The following is a 20,290-nucleotide window of genomic DNA, read 5'->3' on the forward strand; positions in this document are numbered from 1 at the left end:
CTAGCTTCTCTTGGCTTCAGTTTCATCACCTTCAAAATGAAGATCATACTCTATTTCATGAGATTGTTGAGAAATAAAGCAAATGGTATACATAAAAGGCTTACCAACATCTAAGAAACAGGAGGTATATAATTTTACTTTATTCTCATACAACTCAAACAGCCTTCCTAAATAGTCTGTGTTTTCCCACTAGTCACGCTGTGCTGCTTGAGGCTTGGGCTCTTCTGAATCCTAAGGTGCCCTCTCTCACTGTGACTGCCTAGCTCTAAGGGTGGTAACAACAGTCATTTGGATACACTGCTGCCCTGCATTCCTCAAATACATTGAGACAGTACATACGCAGGCAAGAAGGAATGATGATATGGCATTAAAAAAATTATTCCCATCAGACAGGTAACTTCTGTATGTCTCCAGACCTGATTTCACTCCTGAGTTCTCTTTTCCATCCACAATTTGCCTACTGGTCACACATCTTCTACTTGGATGTCTTATAGAGACTTCAACCATAGCACATCCAACAATTAAATACATTTTTCCTACCAAATAAACCTCTTTTTTTTCCCTGAGATTTCCCCAGGCACTCAGGTATGAACTCGGGAATCATCTTGACCACTCTCTCTCCCTTAATATACCATTCTTACTCACATCTTGGAATCTATCTCTAAAATGGTTCTCAAATTCATTTCCCCTTTTAGTTTTTAATATTTGGGGCTATCATTAAATATTTTCTGTACTTCTCTTCTTGTTCACTTTTCTAATCTATTCATACATCAGCACATGCTTTATTAGGGTTACTATGAACTCCATTATGCAAGAAGAGTCTATGGTTCCCAATGACTTTCCAGTCTGATCTCACTAGTCCAAATCCCCCAAATACCTTGCCCTCCAGCCAAACCAGATTGCTCACTACTCTCCACATTTGATGTAGACTTTATTTCTGATCTCCCTGTTTTGAGTGCTTAATAAATACTGACTTAAAAAAGAATTTCTGAGACTTACATTTCAAAAAATGGAAAAACCATTTGCCGAAGCTGAGAGTCCACAGTTTTCTACCTACTTGTAACTCATTCTCTTACTCCATCTCAGGTTTCTCATGCGTACAGCTAGGTAGTTATGCGGATAAAAACAGCTGTTACATTAACTGATAGCTTTAAAGAACTAACAATGTTATAAAAATGCAACGAAACCAACAAGCTGTTACAATACCATTAGTAAAACAGTAGTGCTTTTAATTTTGTTTGTTTTACTAAAACCACTCTAGGAGCAGCTATAATCAAAATATTTGTGGGTATGTGAGCCCACGTGTTCAGTCACTCAGTTGAGTCCTGACTCTGTGACCCCATGAACTGAAGCCCACCAGGCTCCTCTGTCCATGGAATTCTCCAGGCAAGAATACTGGAACGGGTTGACATTTTCTACTCCAAGGATCAAACCCGCATCTTTTTCGTCTCCCGCATTGGCAGGCGGATTCTTTACCACTGCCACCGGGGAAGCCTTCAAAATATTCATACTAGAAACTAAATAAAAATAATCAGTTAAGAGTTACATGTTTTATTTTGGATTAAAAGAAACAACTTTTTTTAGAGGAGAGAAATTATTAATGATAAGGAAAAGCAATAAATCTATGTCTTCACAAAAATTCATCCATACATTTCCCTTTTAAAATAATGTAGTTGCATGATGTATTTAGTAAGAATACTTCTCTATATATGACTGAAAGAAAATACATTAAAAATCAATTTTACATTTCACTGGATAATGGGATTACAAATGATTTTTTCTTTATGGTTTTGTTTTGTGAATTTGCTAATTTCTATGTGCTATTTTTATAATCAGATAAAAAAGACAGCCGAAGTAATACATAACATGTCATTTTTGGTAAAACTAACAAAAACCTGGCTGTATGATGTCCTCCCAGAGCCACGCTGAACAGATGATGCCAGGTTAAATCGCCTGCTTCATAGGGCTCAGCTCCATTTGGCCTAATGTCATCACTGCAACATGCCTTCAGACAGTCCTTGGTACTCAATTTATTCATAATGGACTCTGATGGCCTCAGTGACAAATCCTTACAGAATGACAATGTAACTTGACGAACTATGTAAAATTGTTAATATTTAACAAAGCTAGTGGAGGTGATGAAATTCCAGTTGAGCTATTTCAAATTTGAAAAGTTGATGCTGTGAAAGTGGTACACTCAATATGCCAGCAAATCTAGAAAACTCAGCAATGGCCACAGGACTGGAAAAGGTCAGTTTTCATTCCCATCCCACTGAAAGGCAATGCCAAAGAATGTTCAAACTACCACACAATTGCACTCATCTCACATGCTTACAATGCGGGAGACCCAGGATCGATCCCTGGGTCGGGAAGATCCCCTGGAGAAAGAAATGGCAACCCACTCCAGTACTCTTGCCTGGAAAATCCCATGGACTGAGGAGCCTGGTAGGCTATAGTTCATGGGGTCGCAAAGCGTCGGACACGACTGAGCGACTTCACTTCATACTTCACATGCTAGCAAAGTAATGCTCAAAATTCTCCAGGTCCGGCTTCAACAATTCGTGAACCGTGAACTTCCAGATGTTCAAGCTGGACTTAGAAAAGGCAGAGGAACCAGAGATCAAACTGCCAACATCCACTGGATCACTGAAAAAGCAAGACAGTTCCAGGAAAACATCAACTTTTGCCCATGAGTGTCAGTGGAGGCCTGCTGCAGGGCTGGGGGTACTGAGGGCAGCAGTGCCTGAATGGGACCTTCTGAAGGAGGTTGCCATTGTCTTCATTACCTTCACCATAGTTTGGCCTCAGGTAAGGAGGAGGAATGGCAACCCACTCCAGTATTGTTGCCTGGAAAATCTCATGGATGGAGCCTGGTAGGCTACAGTCTATGGGGCTGCAAAGAGTCGGACACAACTGAGCGACTTCATTTCAAGGAGGCCTGAGGCCAAGCAACAGGGAGGGAACACAGCCCCGCCCGTGTAAAGATTTACTGAACTTGGCCCCACCCATCAGAACAAGACCCAGTTTCCACCTCAGTCAGTCTCTCCCATCAGGAAGCTTTTACGCATCAGAGGGCAGACAGAATGAAAACCACAATCACAGAAAACTAATCAAACTGATCACACAGACCACAGCCTTGTCTAGCTCAATGAAACTATGAGCCATGCCGTGTAGGGCCACCCAAGACGGATGGGTCATGGTGGAAAGTTCTGACAAAACGTGGTCTACTGAAGAAGGGAATGGCAAACCACTTCAGCACTCTTGTCTTGAGAACTCCGTGAACAGTATGAAAAGGCAAACAGTTATGACACTGAAAGATGAACTCCCCACGTTGGCAGGTGACCAATATGCTACTGGAGAAGAGAGGAGAAATAGCTGCAGAAGGAATGAAGAGACAGAGCCAAAGCAAAAGCAACACCCAGTTGTGGATGTGATGGGTGATGGAAGCAAGGTCCGATGCTCTAAGAGCAATACTGCATAGGAACCTGGAATGTTAGGTCCATGAATCAAGGCAAACTGGAGGTGGTCAAACAGGAGATGGCAAGAGTGAACAATGACATTTTAGGAATCAACGAACTAAAATGGACTGAAATGGGTGAATTTAACTCAGATGACCATTATATCTACTACTGTGGGCAAGAATCCCTTAGAAGAAATGGAGTAGCCATCACAGTTCACAAGAGTCCAAAATGCAGTACTTGGATGCAATCTCAAAAACGACAGAATGATCTCTGTTCATTTCCAAGGCAAACTATTCAATATCACAGTAATGCAAGTCTATGCCCCAACCAGTAATGCTGAAGAAGCTGAAGTTGAACAGTTCTATGAAGACCTACAGGACCTTCTAGAACTAACATCCAAAAAAGATGTCCTCTTTGTTATAGGGGACTGGAATGCAAAAGTAGGAAGTCAAGAGCTACCTGGAGTAACAGGCAAATTTGGCCTTGGAGTACAAAGTGAACCAGGTCAAAGGCTAATAGTTTTGCCAAGAGAAGGCACTGGTCATAGCAAACACCCTCCTCCAGCAGCAACACAAGAGAAGACTCTACACATGGACATTACCAGATGGGTCAATACTGAAATCAGATTGATTATACTATGAATTGTATTGTATTAAGTGTTTTCCTGCACTAAGTACATAAAACTAACAACTCAACAAATAAGATATTATTATTATTATACTATTTTACAGACAGGAAACAAAATTTTAATGCTAAATTACCCAACGTCAATGGCCTAAATATAGAACCAGCATTTGAATCAAGACAATCTACCTTTAGACGGACAGACTAAATCACTCTGCATACTGCCTTCCAAACCTGAATATATGATTTGCCTCTTAAAATGCTTAAAAGTTCTAAAAGTCCCCCGACAATCTATTTCCTTACAAAATCAGATAGCAAGGGTATTGAATTGTGAAACAGTAGAATCACGGGCTATTTTGGGGGCAGGTCTCAAACATGCTACTTCATTTTTCCAGAATGCTTAAAAGCAGCTCAACCATTTACTTCAGCAACTTCATTTCACAGAAAAGGAAATTAATAGTCACAGGTGCAGAACTTCATATGAGTTCATATAAGCCAATGGCAGAGCTGACACTAGTACTCAGGCTTCCTAACTTCATGGTCAGTGCTTTATTTGCTAACTTGCTACCTTTTTGTTGAGTATCAAGAGGAGGTTCTCATCATTAAACCTTATTGAATCCTTAACTAGAAAGATTTTTAATTAGAACAATCTGTAAAATAATGAAATCATAATTAGATATTCAAATTAAAATTTTCCAGACTGGTAGAATGTCCAAAGGCTTCCTCTGGACAATCAGAAACATAAATATTGATTATCTGGGCTTACTAATAGTTAAGGTCCTGGATAAAAGCCTGAAATTCACATCAAAATGCCACTAAAATAACTAGAGAAAACAATGCAAACAGACTTCAGAGAAGACAAAGCTGACTAATGGAAGGAAAGAGAAACATCAGACTCAGTTGCTATTTCATTATTCTCTTATTAAAAGAATCCTTTAAGGCAGCCTTTTGATGTAAATTTCTGGTACTAAGCAAAACAAAATAGAGTTATTGATATAAAAGGTGAAAAATAACCAAAAGAAAGAAGGACCAGAGGATGCTTCTGGAAGTTGGAAACCAGAAAGTGCCCTATTTTTCCTCCATTCTAAATTCCAATTTATTTGACTTATCAGAACTAAGGAGCTGTAAATCTTACAGCTGGGAGTAAGAGAGGCCATCAGTTCAGCTCAGTTTAGTCGCTCAGTAGTGTCCGACTCTTTGCGATTCCATGAACTGCAGCGTGCCAGGCCTCCTTGTCCATCACCAACTCCCGGAGTTCACTTAAACTCACGTCCATCGAGTCAGTGATGCCATCCAGCCATCTCATCCTCTGTCATCCCCTTCTCCTCCTGCCCCTAATCCCTCCCAGCATCAGGGGCTTTTCCAATGAGTCAACTCTTCGCATGAGGTGGCCAAAGTACTGGAGTTTCAGCTTTAGCATCAGTCCTGCCAAAGAACACCCGGGACTGATCTCCTTTAGAATGGACTGGTTGGGTCTCCTTGCAGTCCAAGGGACTCTCAAAGAGTCTTCTCCAGCACCACAGTTCCAAAGCATCAATTCTTCGGTGCTCAGCTTTCTTCACAGTCCAACTCTCACATCCATACATGACTACTGGAGAAACCATAGCCTTGACTAGACGGACCTTTGTTGGCAAAGTAATGTCTCTGCTTTTGAATATGCTATCTAGGTTGGTCATAACTTTCCTTCTAAGGAGTAAGTGTCTTTTAATTTCATGGCTGCAGTCACCATCTGCAGTGATTTTGGAGCCCAAAAGATAAAGTCTGACACTGTATGTCATACACTGTATGTGTGAGGCCATATGAGTGGCTTATTTACTAGTTTCCCCTCCCTGTGTCTGACAAGTTCTAACTAGAAACTATGGTTGAGAAACCCTCTATCAAGACCAGTGGGAAAAGAAAACAAAGAATCGAGGAGTATTTGGTCTACAGAAATTTATTCCATGAAGCCAAAGGTAGTTCAATATCAAGAAGACTATTGTATGTTGATAATGTACCTACTTCATCAACAAATTAAAGAAAATCATATTTAAGTGCTGAAAAATTCCTTCATAAAATTTCAGTGTGTGCGTTAGTCACTCAGTCATGTTCAACTCTTTGAGACCCCACGGACTGCAGCCTTTCAGGCTCCTGTGTCCATGGGATTCTCCAGGTAAGAATACTGGAGTGGCTAGCCATTTTCTCCTCCAGGGGATCTTCTCGACCCTGGGATAGAACCTGGGTCACCTGCATTGCAGGCAGATTCTTTGCCATCTGAGCCACCAGGGAAGGCTGGTAGATATTTCAGTAGACATTCCTAATTAAAAAAAGCAAACTCTGGATAGAATAAAATCACTTAAATCAAATAAAAAGTACTTACAAAAAAAAAAGTAACCCAACTGAATAGCATGCTTTCCAGAAGTCTGAAAAACTAAGATCATTTTAATTAAAATCAGGAACTCAATAGTGATGCTACTTATCACCATCATCATTAAACACTATCAAATATAAAAACAGGAAAATTTAGCAACCTGCATAAACAGTGAAAAAAGAAGTGAAACTGTTTTTGTTATTATCATATACCTGAAAATCTCACAGGATGCTAGTATAAACAAGAGGATTCACCAAAATACCAAGAAGTACATGGATAGAGAATTTAAAAAAAGTCTATTCTCTATTGTAGCAATTAGCTATTTAGAAATGGAAATCAGAAAAAAAAATATTCCATTTGGTATAGCAAGAACACTCTAAGATAATTCTTAGGAATAAATTTAACTAAAGAAGAATAAAACATATATGAAAGAAGTCTTAACAAACATAAGATCTGGGCAAATGGAAAGACATACTATATTCCCAGATATAAAGATATTATAACAATGTAACTTATAACCTAAATTAATATATAAATTAAATGTAATTCAAACTAGAATCCTTATATAACCTTACAGGATGATGGTGAGACTGGAGAAAATGACTTGAAAGTTTATATGGAAAATTACATATGCAAAAATAGGTAAGAAAAATATGTATTGGGAAACAATGAAGAAAAAGACTTGCTTTACCAGATAATAGAACATAACTGAAAGTCTCTAACCAAAACCAAAACCATACTGGTATATAGGAACACATAAACATCAAATTGAACAAGCTAGAAATTAATCCCAGCGTGTATGAGAATTCAAGATATAACAAAGATGGTAGTTCTACTCAGTAGGAAAATAGAAGTAGCACAACTGGTTAGCCATCTGGGAGAAAGTAAAATTGGACTGCTATCATATGCCATGTACAAAAATAAACTCCAGATGGATTAAAGATGTACAAATGTAACACATACAATAAAAATCTCACAAGGAAATGCTGGAAAGTACATTTACAAAATCTCGGGGTAGGATAAACCTCAACCAAGATGCAATTTTCTACATAAAAATTGAAAATGTTTTGTATGGCATAAAACTATAAAGTCAATATAAATCTAAAATTCTAGAAAAGTATAATGAAGTTACAAAGAATTAATATAGGTAATCATATAAAGTACTCACAAACTGACATCTTACAATTAATAGAAAAATATACAAAGAATACAAAGAGAGAATTCATGGAAGAGCAAATCACTCATGTTTTCTTGTAGTCAGGGAATTGCAAACTAAAGACATAATGGCATCATTTATATCCACTGACAGCAAAAATTATAGTGATATCAAATACTGCCTGGGATATGGGTTAATTGGCATTTTCCGACATTGTTGGTGGAACCATGAACTGCCACAGCCTTTCAGAGGAGCAAGCTGGATATAAGTAAATTAAATACAAAAATTAAATAGCAAGTTTAAAAAACGTATTACCCTCTGACCCAGTAACCACACTACTGAGACTATTCCATAAAAGTCAAAGATTTGGAACATGTGTAAGGCCATTTAGTAAACATCATTTAGAAACTGAAAACAAAATAAATGCCTAGCAATAGAATGACTGAATAAAAAATTGCACTGATTTAGTCTATCTGGGTTTCTATGACAAAATACCACAGAATGGATGGCTTATGGACAGCAGAATTTCATTGCTCACCATTCTGGAGGCTGCAAGTCTAATATCAGGGTGCTACACAGCTGGGCTCAGGTGAAGGCTCCCTTCTGGGTGGCACACTGCCAACTTCTAGCTGTGTCCTCATGTGGAAGGTGAGGAGGGAGCTTCCCTTGACTCTTTTATAAGGGTGCTAACCCTAGCACGAGGATTCTGCCCTCATGATCGAGTCACCTCCCGAAGGCCCTACCTTTTCAATATCACCTTGGTATAATGGTTAAGTTCCAACATGAATTTTAAAGGACACCTTCAGATCATAGCACCTGTTATATGCAAGAATGTTCACAGCAACTTTATAAAAGCTAAAACAAGAAACAAAACATCTATAATACCAGAATACATTTTTTAAAGTGTGATTTAGTCATACAATGGAATATTTGCAGCAACTAAAAAAATGAAAACAAATAAAAAACGAACTACTGGGACTTCCCTGGTGGTTCAGTGGTTAAGAATCTGTCTGCCAATGCAGGGGATGTGGGTTTGATTCCTGGTCCAGGAAGATCCCACGTGTCTTGGACCAATTAAGCCGGTGGGCCACAACTACTGAGCCTGTGCTCTAGATCCCATGCTCCATAATGAGAAGCCACCCTACCGACAAGCCCAAGCACCGCAACCAGAAGAGTAGCCCTACTCACCACAACTAGAGAAAGCCTGCATGCAGCAACGAAGACCCAGTGCAGCCAAAAATGAATTTTTAAAAATCTTAAAAAAAAAAAACAAACAAAAAAACTACTGATACACTCCCAAAACGGATGAGCAGAAAAAGTCAGATACAAACAAGTACATGCTCCAAGACTGCATCATTGTTTTTAAATCAAGTTCAAGAACAATCAAAACTAATCTAGGGACAGAGAAGTCAGAACACAGTATTGGTTTTTCAGGGCTGGAGTAGGGGTGGTTACAACTAGACAAGGACAAAAATAACTTTTTGAAGCGATGGACATATTCTTCCCAGAGCAGTATATTAATATGTAAAATGTCATTGAGCTGTAAATTTGTGTATTTTAGCCTATGTAAATCACAGCTTGCTGTAGAAATAAATTTAAAAATATGAGTTTTATGACTCAAAAAAAAAATTAGAGGAAATTTTAAAATGTCAATTACAGTGATAACTATTTCTAGGAAGACAGAAAAACCTAGTTTTATAGATAATAGCCAATATATATCTTATATCTAAGCTATGTAACAAAACAGCATCAATCAATATTATGATGGTTAAATAACTTATACATCCTGATTACATGTCAGCAATTTAATATACCTCTTTTAGAAAGTTTTTTAGTTTCTACCATCCACATGACAGTAAGTTTAATGTGAAATATAAAGCACATGACACCAGCATATATAAAACATTAATCAAATGTATCAGATATTGTTAAGAGCTGATTTTTTAACACATCATCTAACTACCAGGTTCTTCTTTGAGAAACAGGTATCACCATTTTCATGGAACCACAAAAAGAATATTTCATGTCTTTAAATTATCTGTATGAGTAGCCACACCAAAAATACTTAAGAAATAATTTTTTGGCCAAACATTTCAAAGGACTTCAAAATGTTACAATTACCTAACAGGACGTGCAAACAAAAGAAAAAAATGAACCAGCTGTACCTTTGCTAGTCTCTCACACATCGCATACCCTGTTCTTCCATGTTTCCAACACTCACTCTGCCACTCTTTCATGCCTGGTAAGGTCTCTTCTGAAACCCATCTTAAACATTATATTCCTGATAAACACTCTTCCTACCCCCCCATGCGGAATCAGTCACTCCTTTTGATGGTTTCTACTGTGCTTTTCCAGATCACCACACAACTCATGTTAACCGCTTTTGTTTGACTTCGTAGCTCCAACACTGCAACTGTAATAGGCACTCGATATAGTGGGTTAAACGACTACACTGACACAATAAAGGGAATCAGAACATGAGTTCTTGAGAACATTTTTCTTGAGGAAAAATATTTTGAGCAAATAAAAGTCATTTTTCTGGTGAGGAAAGGTCCGATTTCATGTTCGAATTCTATACTTACATACAAAGTATTAAAAAAAAAAACAGTAGTTTTGTATCAATATTATTCACTTCTCATAAGGTTTTAATATATTTTTAAAAGAAGTCCTACTACTCTGTCACACTGAAAAATTCTCATGTATTATTGAGAGTTCTGAGCAGTTCGTTCATAACTCAGGTTTGGAATTTGTATACCATCAAAGAAACTGCTTCCTAAAGATGAAGATTTCAAGAATTTCAGAAAACAAAAGCAAAGCTTAAAACCAGTAACATGGGTGCAAAAGGCACAAATCACTGCCTAACCTGGCAGAAAATTAAATTTTTGCATGCCTGTACAAAGAATAGCTGCGCTGCTTCACTTGCAAAACCTTGAGGAATTCATCAACTTGAGAAGGGGATACCATAAAAATTGAGAATTCAGTTTAGAGGAATGAACTGAAAGGGAATATGGTTTAAGAAGATAGAACCATGTTCTTCCAATTGTAAAAAAAAAAAAAAAAAATAGAACTAGGCCTTTACTTACAAAGAGCACATTTCTGGGAAGTGTGAAAAGGATTAAAATAAATAAAGTTTTTACACATAGCACAGCACAACTGACCTATACACAAAGGGCAGAGGCCATCTTTTGCCTCTGAGGTGAAAAGAAAGGAAGAAAACCTATGCCTTCTCCTCTGTGCTAACACTGGAAATAACTATGAGCCAGAAGTCTGAAAGTTCTATTCTTATGTTAAAGGAATTACATAAAATTCTTGATAAGTGAATAGACAGAATAATCTTTTAATAACAGAATTCTAAAAGAACTAATGCTGTAGCTGAATTATCATCCCCTTACCTTAGTGATGAGAATTCGGTATTTTTCTACCAGGTGGTCATTGTTGTGACAACCTGCTAGGAGCTGCCAGACTTCTCCTCGAAGAGCTTCAGGAACACCGCTTCTTACTAAGGATGACAACTGCTTTGGCCTCACACTCAAGTTGAGATGCCTAAAAACAAAGCCATAAGCTGTAAGTGCATAAAAGACAGAGCTTTTAAAAGAGCGTTACTTTTAGGAAAGCTAAACTAAACTATATATAAAGACTTAATAAAAAACATTAATAAAGAAAAAAAGCCTAGAACTAGACATGGCCAATATAACTGTAAAAGATTGGGTGGAGAAAAAAATTCTGAAGTCAGACTGAGTCTTACATATCTCTAAATTATTGGTCTAATTTAAAATAAAAATAAAAATCAGAACTGGAAACTATGGTTTTATGGTTGTGGCTTATGCAAGAAAAACAAAGCAAAATTCTCGATAGTGGACACACAGCTAAAGATAAGAGCTCTGCTCTGCATCAAAATCGATAAGTAAACTGTATATTTTTATGTTTTAGGTAAACATTTGTTCTAAGTAAGAATAAATATAAAAATAAATGCTTTCAGCAGTTTTTATGGTGATTTAAATAAATTTTTTTTAATAACTATGATGGATGAAAGTTTCTACCGTACTGTTATAGTATCAAAACAAGTTACTAAAGTGTTGGAGCTTCATTTATTTCATCTACAAAATGGGGGGAATAAGACATCTCTTTAGTGGGGGGCTGTAGCATGCAGGATCTTATTTCTCAGATGATGATGAAAGTCACTCAGTCGTGGCCGACTCTTTGTGACCTTGTGGACTGCAGTCTGCTGGGCTATTCTGTTCATGGAATTCTCCAGGCAAGAGTTCCCAGACCAGGAATCAAACCCATTGCCTCCTGCAGTAGAAGCCCAAAGTCCTAATCACTGGACTGCCAGGGAATTCCCTAAAATACTTTTACTGGGGGAAATAAAACATCTTGAAAAAGAATTTTTAGAAGTATTGGTATTAACTTACAAAGTGCTTTTGCATTTAATTTTATTCGATCCTCACAACAACCATTTGAGGTATGTGGTAGTATCTCCAGTTCTACAGATGGAGGAAGAAGCTCAGGGACGTTGATTAAGAGACTGAGGTAGACTCAAGCTCAGTGAATGCTCTGTTACATCATAGTTGCTTTGTGATTTGAGAGCCACCATTACTGAGTAAAGCAAGATTCTGACATGGAGGAATTTCTGTGGCTATCAGATTTAAGCACAAGTTACCAGGACTTCCCTGGTGGCTCAGATGGTAAAGCGTCTGCCTACAATGCAGGAGACATGGGTTCGATCCCTGGGCCGGGAAGATCTCCTGGAGAAGGAAATGGCAACCCACTCCAGTACTCTGGCCTGGAAAATTCCATGGACAGAAGAGCCTGGTAGGCTACCATCCATGGGGTCCCAAAGAGTTGGACACGACTGAGCGACTTCACTTAACTGGTACAAAATGATCACTATCAAAATATTGTACAGAAAGGTCTTGAGACTTTCCTCAAAATTCTCCCAGAACTCCAGCAGAACGAAGCACAGTACATTTAAAAGTTGTTAAATCTGTGATGATGCTAGCACCATAATACAAAAGCTACAGACAGTTTAACACAGTTTTGGCTTTGCTTTGGGGGGAGGGGAGGGGAATATATACATATAAGTTGAAGAGCTGGAAGTAGAAAGGACTAAAGTAGTTCCGTTATCTAATCCAAGGATCGGCACACTATGGCCTATGGGGCAAATGTGCCTCACCATGTGTGTCTGTAAACCAGCTCTTACTGAGACACAAACCATTTTTATTTATGTATGTCTATGGCTGCTTTCACACTGCAACAGCAGAGGTGAGTAGGTGCAACAGAGTCTATTGGCCACAAACCCTAAATATTTATATTTGGTTCTTAAAAAAACTAACCCTAGAATTATTTGATAACACAAGCTTGATTTATATTGGTAAAATCATTTTCAGAATAACTTTGTCACTGATAATAATTCAGCCAACTATTTTATTACTGACATTAGTTCTCTTAACCACTAAAACTCTTATCAAAACGAACTTGGAGAATTAGAGCACAAAGGTATGTTTATTATAAACACTGACACTAAAATCTAATGTAGAGTTAAATAAACCAGTTTTGGAATCAGACCTGAATGTGTTAAAAATTCTGAACCTGCTGTTTACTAACTAGAACTGTTGACTTAATCTCAGCCAGTTTCCTCATCTATAAGAATGGATACTATTTTATAAGGTTATTATAGTTGAAATAGAGCATGTAACTTAGCACAGTACTGGGCACAGAGTAAATCTATTACTTCTTACTATGATTACTACCATTACAACATCTATTATTCTTAATCTACAATAATCCTGCATGGTGGTTCTACAGACTTGTATTTTGCAAATGAAGACAGATTCTCAAGGGTTAAGTGACCTGCCCAAGATCATACAGCTTAGAAACAGGAGAGGTAGGACCTGAAGCCAGGTCTACCAGGCTGTAAAATTCCATGACACGGTGAGGATTCCTATTGTAAAACACATACGATGATGATGAAAAAATAATGACAAAATAAACTGAAGAAGAGAAACTGTATTATTATTATTTCTAAAGACATGAGTGAAATCAGCAAAAAACAGTTATAAACATTCTGAAGATAGGTGAGACAGATGGAAAGTTAGTTAACGTATTTGAAAGAGTAAGATAAGGATATCATTTCATCAAAAGAATAACAAAATGGATAAACAAAGCCCGATGACTAAACAAATTCCAAGCAATTGTATAAAACGCTGGTGGGTTCATTTTATAAAACAGAGCATTTAGAGTCTAAATGCTGTATCTAAATAATTTTACATACACTATTATATAACCCATGTCAAGATTCAATTACATTTCTATTTTAGAGCAGAAATCTTTTTATACAGATGAAATTTCTGCCAGCAGCAGTCCAAACACTCCAAATTCACTGAACTGAAAATATATTGTGATGAGGGCCATCAGCAGGTTTGTCTCCTGATTGCTGAAGGAATATAAAAATATAAATGAGAACTATTCCCCTGGGGGGCTTCTACAGAGGTCATTTATTAAAACCACTTGCGTAAAGACAAACCATGCTTTGGTTTGCACTCTCCTCCTGTACACATTTGACATTTCCCAATTGGAGAGTGTTTTACCGAAAGTGTAAAGTTTTGTGAGAGTGCTAGAAGCAGATGATGCCCATTTGTAGTCCCATCCCTTGCGGGCATGCCTTTTTTTTTTTAATGCTGAGACACAATTTTACTAAGAACAGAGTGAAGGTTTCACCAGTTAAAACTTCAGAGAAAAATCAGACTCCAAGTAACAGGTCCATGGGGAGTTGGTATGATAACCCTAAGAACCAGAAAGCCAGAAACAGAAAACTGCTCAGATTATTTTCAAGTTCAGCTCTTTTCAGCATATACTGGCATCCTACACAGTGGGAAAAGGAAACGACATAAACGTCTCACCAACCTGATTTACCAGAATGTCTCTGATTTCACTAATAAATTACCTGAAAGTAGTGTACTCGTTTTAGACAATCTATAGGATATTGCTTAACACTGTCATCAAACTGTCTCTTGAGCTGATGAGAAATTCCTGAATTTTACAAGTGTTAGTAATTGGTAGAGCAATAAATACATACCATGTTTGTAACATTCTGCTCTGTCACTTGAGGCATATAATAGATAGGGAAAAATCCCACTGCAGTCTCCATCATGGTTCTATGCATCGTGTGAGTATCTTCTAAACTTTCCTGATTACTGTGTATTGCCTTAACTACTGTGTATTATCTTAACCAGTCGGCAATTCCTACCCACTTCAATATAAATGACTTCTTTCCTTATTTATTTTCTCCATGGATTCCATGTTTGCATAAATATTTCTGCAGCAATGAGAATTTACTAGGTTTCTGATTATTTTGAAAGCTCATTTCAGATCTTCATGACTTCACTACCCTTATAAACCTCTACCAACAGAGATTCTCGAATGTGAACCTCATATTTAGGTTTTTAATATTGGCTCCAAAACTGAAAAAAGTTTGGCAAAATTCCCTACCCATAACATAAGAACTGCAGGTGGAAAGGAGAATTATTCTATCACAACTTACCATTTAGACAACAGTTCTCCCCAAGTTTCAAGAATTTTTTCTGCACATTCTTTGGATACATCACCAGATCCACTCAAGAGAGGCTCATCGTTATCTTTAATAAACAAAACACACAAAAAAGGATAATAGAGGTGGCTATGCTAGCCAGAAGAATGACCTGGAAATGTAACAGTCAAATTTGAAAGATTTCATTGGGAGCAGAACACAGTATCGTAACTTCTCTCTTAGCATAGTCATAAATACAAGAAAAGTAAAAATGGCCCTAGGTGGAATGTTGCTGAAACTCTTTCTCTTGCTTTTCATATATGCCTATATAATGTCAACTGAAGAAAGAGCCATATGACTATAAAATGATAGGACTCAAAGTATGGTATGTTCTCTTGCCTATTTCATAGCAAACAATGTCATACATGAAAATATATAGCAGCCTTATGTATAACAGGTAAAAGCACAAAGCACGTGCACATAAGTTTCCAAAATAGAAAAGCAGAGAGTATTTGAATAAATTTTGATATACATTTACAATCCAAACTTGTGTTGACACTTTTTAACATAATGATCTGGCAAAATATTAAGTGCACATAAAATTAAAGTAAGAACTAAATCTTAGAACTATGATTCTTTTCTTTCCTCTTTTATGTTTTTATGACTTTCTAAATTTTCTATACTGGCATGGATTAACAGAAGGCATGAAAATATTTTTTAAGAAGGACCAAGATGAATCATTTCAAACTTTGTTCAAGTAATCAGGAAATGTAAATCTGAATACAAATTTAAGAATTATAAGATTTAAAGACAATGAAAAATGTGATGATGATAAAGGAATGAGAGAATTGAAAAAAGTGTAATGAAAGTAGTGGGAAAATAAGATTTACTTAATCTTCTTTGTTGGACACTTAGGGAGTTTTCAACTTTTTGCTACAAATAGTATTAGGATGAACAAATCTCAATGCTTTTATTGGGTATATGCCAGAAGGGAACTTCCTGAGTTAAAAAAAACGCATGCTGTTAAGGATTCTGAAACTTATGACAAGCTGCCTCCCAAAATGGTTTTACCAACTGACATCTGCACTAGTTGGGTAAAACAGTACTTGTTTCCATGTCAGGTCAATCAATGCTGTTTCTAAATGTTTTTGTTTAACCTGCCTTTAAAAACTTTGTATCTTAAAAAAAAAGTTTGGATCTTAACATCTCTTGATGATTACATCATGAATTGGCATCCCTTTAGTGACAGTATATCTGAAAGTACTGATTTTAAAGGCTCAGAAATCCAGGATGTTTATTACTAAACTTTTTTATATTATAATGTCTTGAACATTATCAGCAGTTTTCACAATGAGTTCGGGAAGAAGACAGACTGAATATAAGTGAGACCTCTGCAGATGAATAAGGAAAAGAGAAAGGCTCAAGGGCACTGAGATAACGTCCCTCTGCTTCACTATTTTCCAGAGCTGGCCGTACTCTAAATGCCTCAAGTAATTCTCCACTCTTTAAAAATGTCAATATAACACAATGTCTTTGGGTGATGGCAGCTATTTTAAAACATATTAAAATTTACAAGAGATAATTCCTTTAAAGACATTAGGAAGGCTTATCTTACAAAATTCTCTTCTACTGTTTAGGTATGTTCAGAATGTTGCTTCTGAACACCTCCCCTTTATAACTGCTGGCTTCCTGCCCTGTGAGCACAAATGGCCTATGGATAAGGAGGCTCTTTAGAGGACTATAGTCATTCCTTTTCAGGGAGCAAACATCACAGCAGGACCAATTTCCTTGGTTTGTATACTGGGTTAGACAGAATTAAACAATGGTATGGCTGCAGTCTCATCATTAACTTTTCACTATGGAAATGGATCTAGAAGGCTACTCATCTTGCCAATATTTACTGAGCATTTATTATATACCAGGAATTGGACTACACACCACGGAAACAACATGGAGCAGAAAAGGACACACACTCTTCCTTTACAGAGCTTGTGTTCTAATGATCTTGATTCTCCCATGGACTGCCGCCTGCCCTGAGCCCTTCTCTCTCCCCAGTTAAGTGCTGTCAGTAGAGGCCTTCTGAATCCCCTCAATTATATTAAAAACACCATGCCTATTATAGACTAGAACTACATCTCAGTCCCAATGTTATCTATTAGCTGGGTCCAAATTTCTTTTTAACTGGTAGATTAACATCTATAATACGGAGATTTGAACAGTCTCTGGTTTTACAATAAATGGTATGTCTCTCTGAACTTTTGGCTTTTTTTTTTCATTGCCAAGTCTTAAAGGGAGGAAAGTTCTGTAAATTTTTATTTGCTCTGCATCTTAAGCAATGTTGACATAAAGGAAAACTGCAAGTCTCCAGATCCAGTTATACAGTCAATCTCAAACAGTAGGAACAATTTCACCCTTCCTGGCCTTAAAACATGACTTAAATTGTCTCTGCTGCTGTTGCTAAGTAGCTTCAGTTGTGTCCAACTCTGTGTGACCCCATAGACGGCAGTCCACCAGGCTCCCCCATCCCTGGGATTCTCCAGGCAAGAACACTGGAGTGCGTTGCCATGTCCTTCTCCAATGCAGGAAAGTGAAAAGTGAAAGTGAAGTCGCTCAGTCCTGCCCGACTGTTTGCGACCCCATGGACTGCAGCCTACCAGGCCGTCCATGGGATTTTCCAGGCAAGAGGACTGGAGTGGGGTGCCATCGGAATTGTTTCTGCAGGAGACTCTAAATTGTATGCTAACTTTTCAAAAACAATTGTGCCTTCTTTGCACTTCAAAATGCTTTATGTGAATATGATAACACAATAGAGCTCAGACTGCTAATTCACAAACCTGGATTAAAATCCTCCCTGCCAACTTCTAAATGTTGTGACACTGGGCAAACTCACTTCCCTTATATTCAAAATAAGTCTTATTTTTCAGGAATTTGTGTGAATTATATAAGTAAAGTATTACTTTACTTCATAAAGTGTCTACCACACTAAGCATCTAGCAACTGGTGGCCATTAACACTGCCAATAAATGATCCTAAGTTGATTAGTTATAGGAAAAGTAGAAATTATGGGGAAGAACAGGAATTTGGAAGTCAGCACTTGCTCTAAACTTGGAAAAAGTACATATAATCATGGACACATATTTCTTCTACCCAAATCAAACATGCCTATCACCCTGATGCTTTTGTTAATGTACATTTTTTAGCCAGAAGTGCCCAAACCAGCACATTTATCTCTGAATTCTCCCTGCACTTTAAAAGTTCCAGCTTAAAAAAGTGTCATGGTGCTCCACCACATACTCCACAATGAAAACTGAATTCTCTCCTATGAATTTCCAGAACACTCCCTGTGAACCTCACATAGATGCATACCTCTCATGACTTTTCATAATCAGCTTGTTTTTGCCCTTAAAAATAAAGCTCTGGTACAAAATGCCTTCCAAACTTTCATTTTTCCTGTATTCCTTCCCTCCATTTCTCACTCTGACACGGAATTGACAGAACAATTCATAGACATAACCATGAAAAAAAGAGAGGAGAAAAAAAAGAACTGGTTGGTTCCTAGTATTTATCAGTATGAAAATCCAATAATGTATCAATCAGTTGAGATGGAAATATTTATTTAGGTAGAAGCTGTCTCAAATTTGCTCTAAAAATGTGCTGTATTAATTCAGTAAGCTAGCAGAGACTGATTCTTTTAAAAAAAAAAGCACTAGTTATAAATCTTATTTTTTCTAACTTGGCTATAATTACCTCAAAGAAAGTCTTATGGCAATCATTTTTTATCTCCCACAGTCCTTCGCATAGACTCTCATAAACATTTATTAAAAGTATTCAAAACACTATGTCACTTTATCACTTCACTGATGAAACTGTAATGGTCTGTATAGTCTACCACCCAAAATAGAAATTAAGTTCTCCCTACAATTTACCTTCCTCTTCATCATCTTCTGGAGGAGAAGGTATCATTGAGCTCTGAGATCCTGACTGTGGCAGGCGAATTGAGGGACTGGCTGTAGTTTTCCTCCTCTCTCTTTCTGATTCACTTTCCAAGCATACAACTTCGTATAAAGTGTCAGTATTGTTCTTTCTCTCCTTTTGCTTTATCTTAAAGAGGAAAACACATTATTTATCAAGTGATAACATTTTTTTTTAAATTGAGCACTACTTCTGATTTTACATAGGATCTGAGAATAAAAAGGTGTTACTTTGAATATCTAAACTAAATGTAACCTTTTCTAAGCAGAAAAACATATGTTTAGGCTTAAAACCCTTAAGAAAATAGGATATTTACTGAATAGGACTCTAATTCTGTGATTTTATTTACTGTATTTAGACTGTATCATCAAACATCCAACTACCAATATTTAGTAAGTTAACTTAAAATGTTAACTGTTCTGTAGCTTCCCAGTTACCTTAAAATTTTGCTCAAGGTTTCCTATATACAACTGTACATAAAAAATGTTTTAAAAATAATCTAAAACATACAGTTTAAAACTAAGAATGTCTTATCTCCATGCCCCTACCACCAAATCCTTTAGCCTAGTGCTAACAGAACAGGCAAGTTTTCTTCAACTGAAAGCTACAGCTGCGGGGTGGGAGGAGAGGTAAGTGACAGAAAAGAGATTAATGGAGTTCACAAAATTTTTGATAACTGAAGTTGTTTTGTATTTCGGGTTTATCTTGAGGCAAGCACAAAACTGCAGATGGTGACTGCAGCCGTGAAATTAAAAGCAGCTTACTCCTTGGAAGAAAAGTTATGACTAACCTAGACAGCATATTCAAAAGCAGAGACATTACTTTGCCAACTAAGGTCCGTCCAGTCAAGGCTATGGTTTTTCCAGTAGTCATGTATGGATGTGAGAGTTGGACTGTGAAGAAGGCTGAGCGCCGAAGAATTGATGCTTTTGAACTGTGGTGTTGGAGAAGACTCTTGAGAGTCCCTTGGACTGCAAGGAGATCCAACCAGCCCATTCTGAAGGAGATCGGCCCTGGGATTTCTTTGGAAAGAATGATGCTAAAGCTGAAACTCCAGGACTTTGGCCCCCTTATGTGAAGAGTTGACTCATTGGAAAAGACTTTGATGCTGGGAGGGATTGGGGGCAGGAGAAGAAGGGGACGACCGAGGACGAGATAAGAGTCTGAGTGAACTCCGGGAGATGGTGATGGACAGGGAGGCCTGG

The 20,290-nt window shown here is 37.4% G+C and overlaps 1 protein-coding gene across 6 annotated transcripts in view; it reads right to left on the reverse strand.

The window, feature by feature from the left end:
• The window catches only part of RABGAP1 (RAB GTPase activating protein 1), a 161,680-nt gene that overhangs the window by 75,885 nt on the left and 65,505 nt on the right, over positions 1-20,290 (reverse strand). For all 6 annotated transcript variants that reach the window (XR_006059090.1, XR_009599743.1, XM_042245725.1 and 3 more), the window contains 3 exons: positions 19,040-19,214; positions 15,129-15,222; positions 10,981-11,131 (listed from right to left, as the gene is read on the reverse strand). Coding sequence is in view for 4 of the 6 variants with exons in the window: in XM_042245725.1 (XP_042101659.1) it covers positions 10,981-11,131; positions 15,129-15,222; positions 19,040-19,214 (420 nt within the window). In the remaining 2 variants the exon portion in view is untranslated. The remainder of the gene's footprint in view (positions 1-10,980; positions 11,132-15,128; positions 15,223-19,039; positions 19,215-20,290) is intronic.

The sequence above is a fragment of the Ovis aries genome, chromosome 3, assembly GCF_016772045.2.
Source record: "Ovis aries strain OAR_USU_Benz2616 breed Rambouillet chromosome 3, ARS-UI_Ramb_v3.0, whole genome shotgun sequence".
In the NCBI taxonomy this organism is placed as follows: Eukaryota; Metazoa; Chordata; class Mammalia; order Artiodactyla; family Bovidae; genus Ovis; species Ovis aries.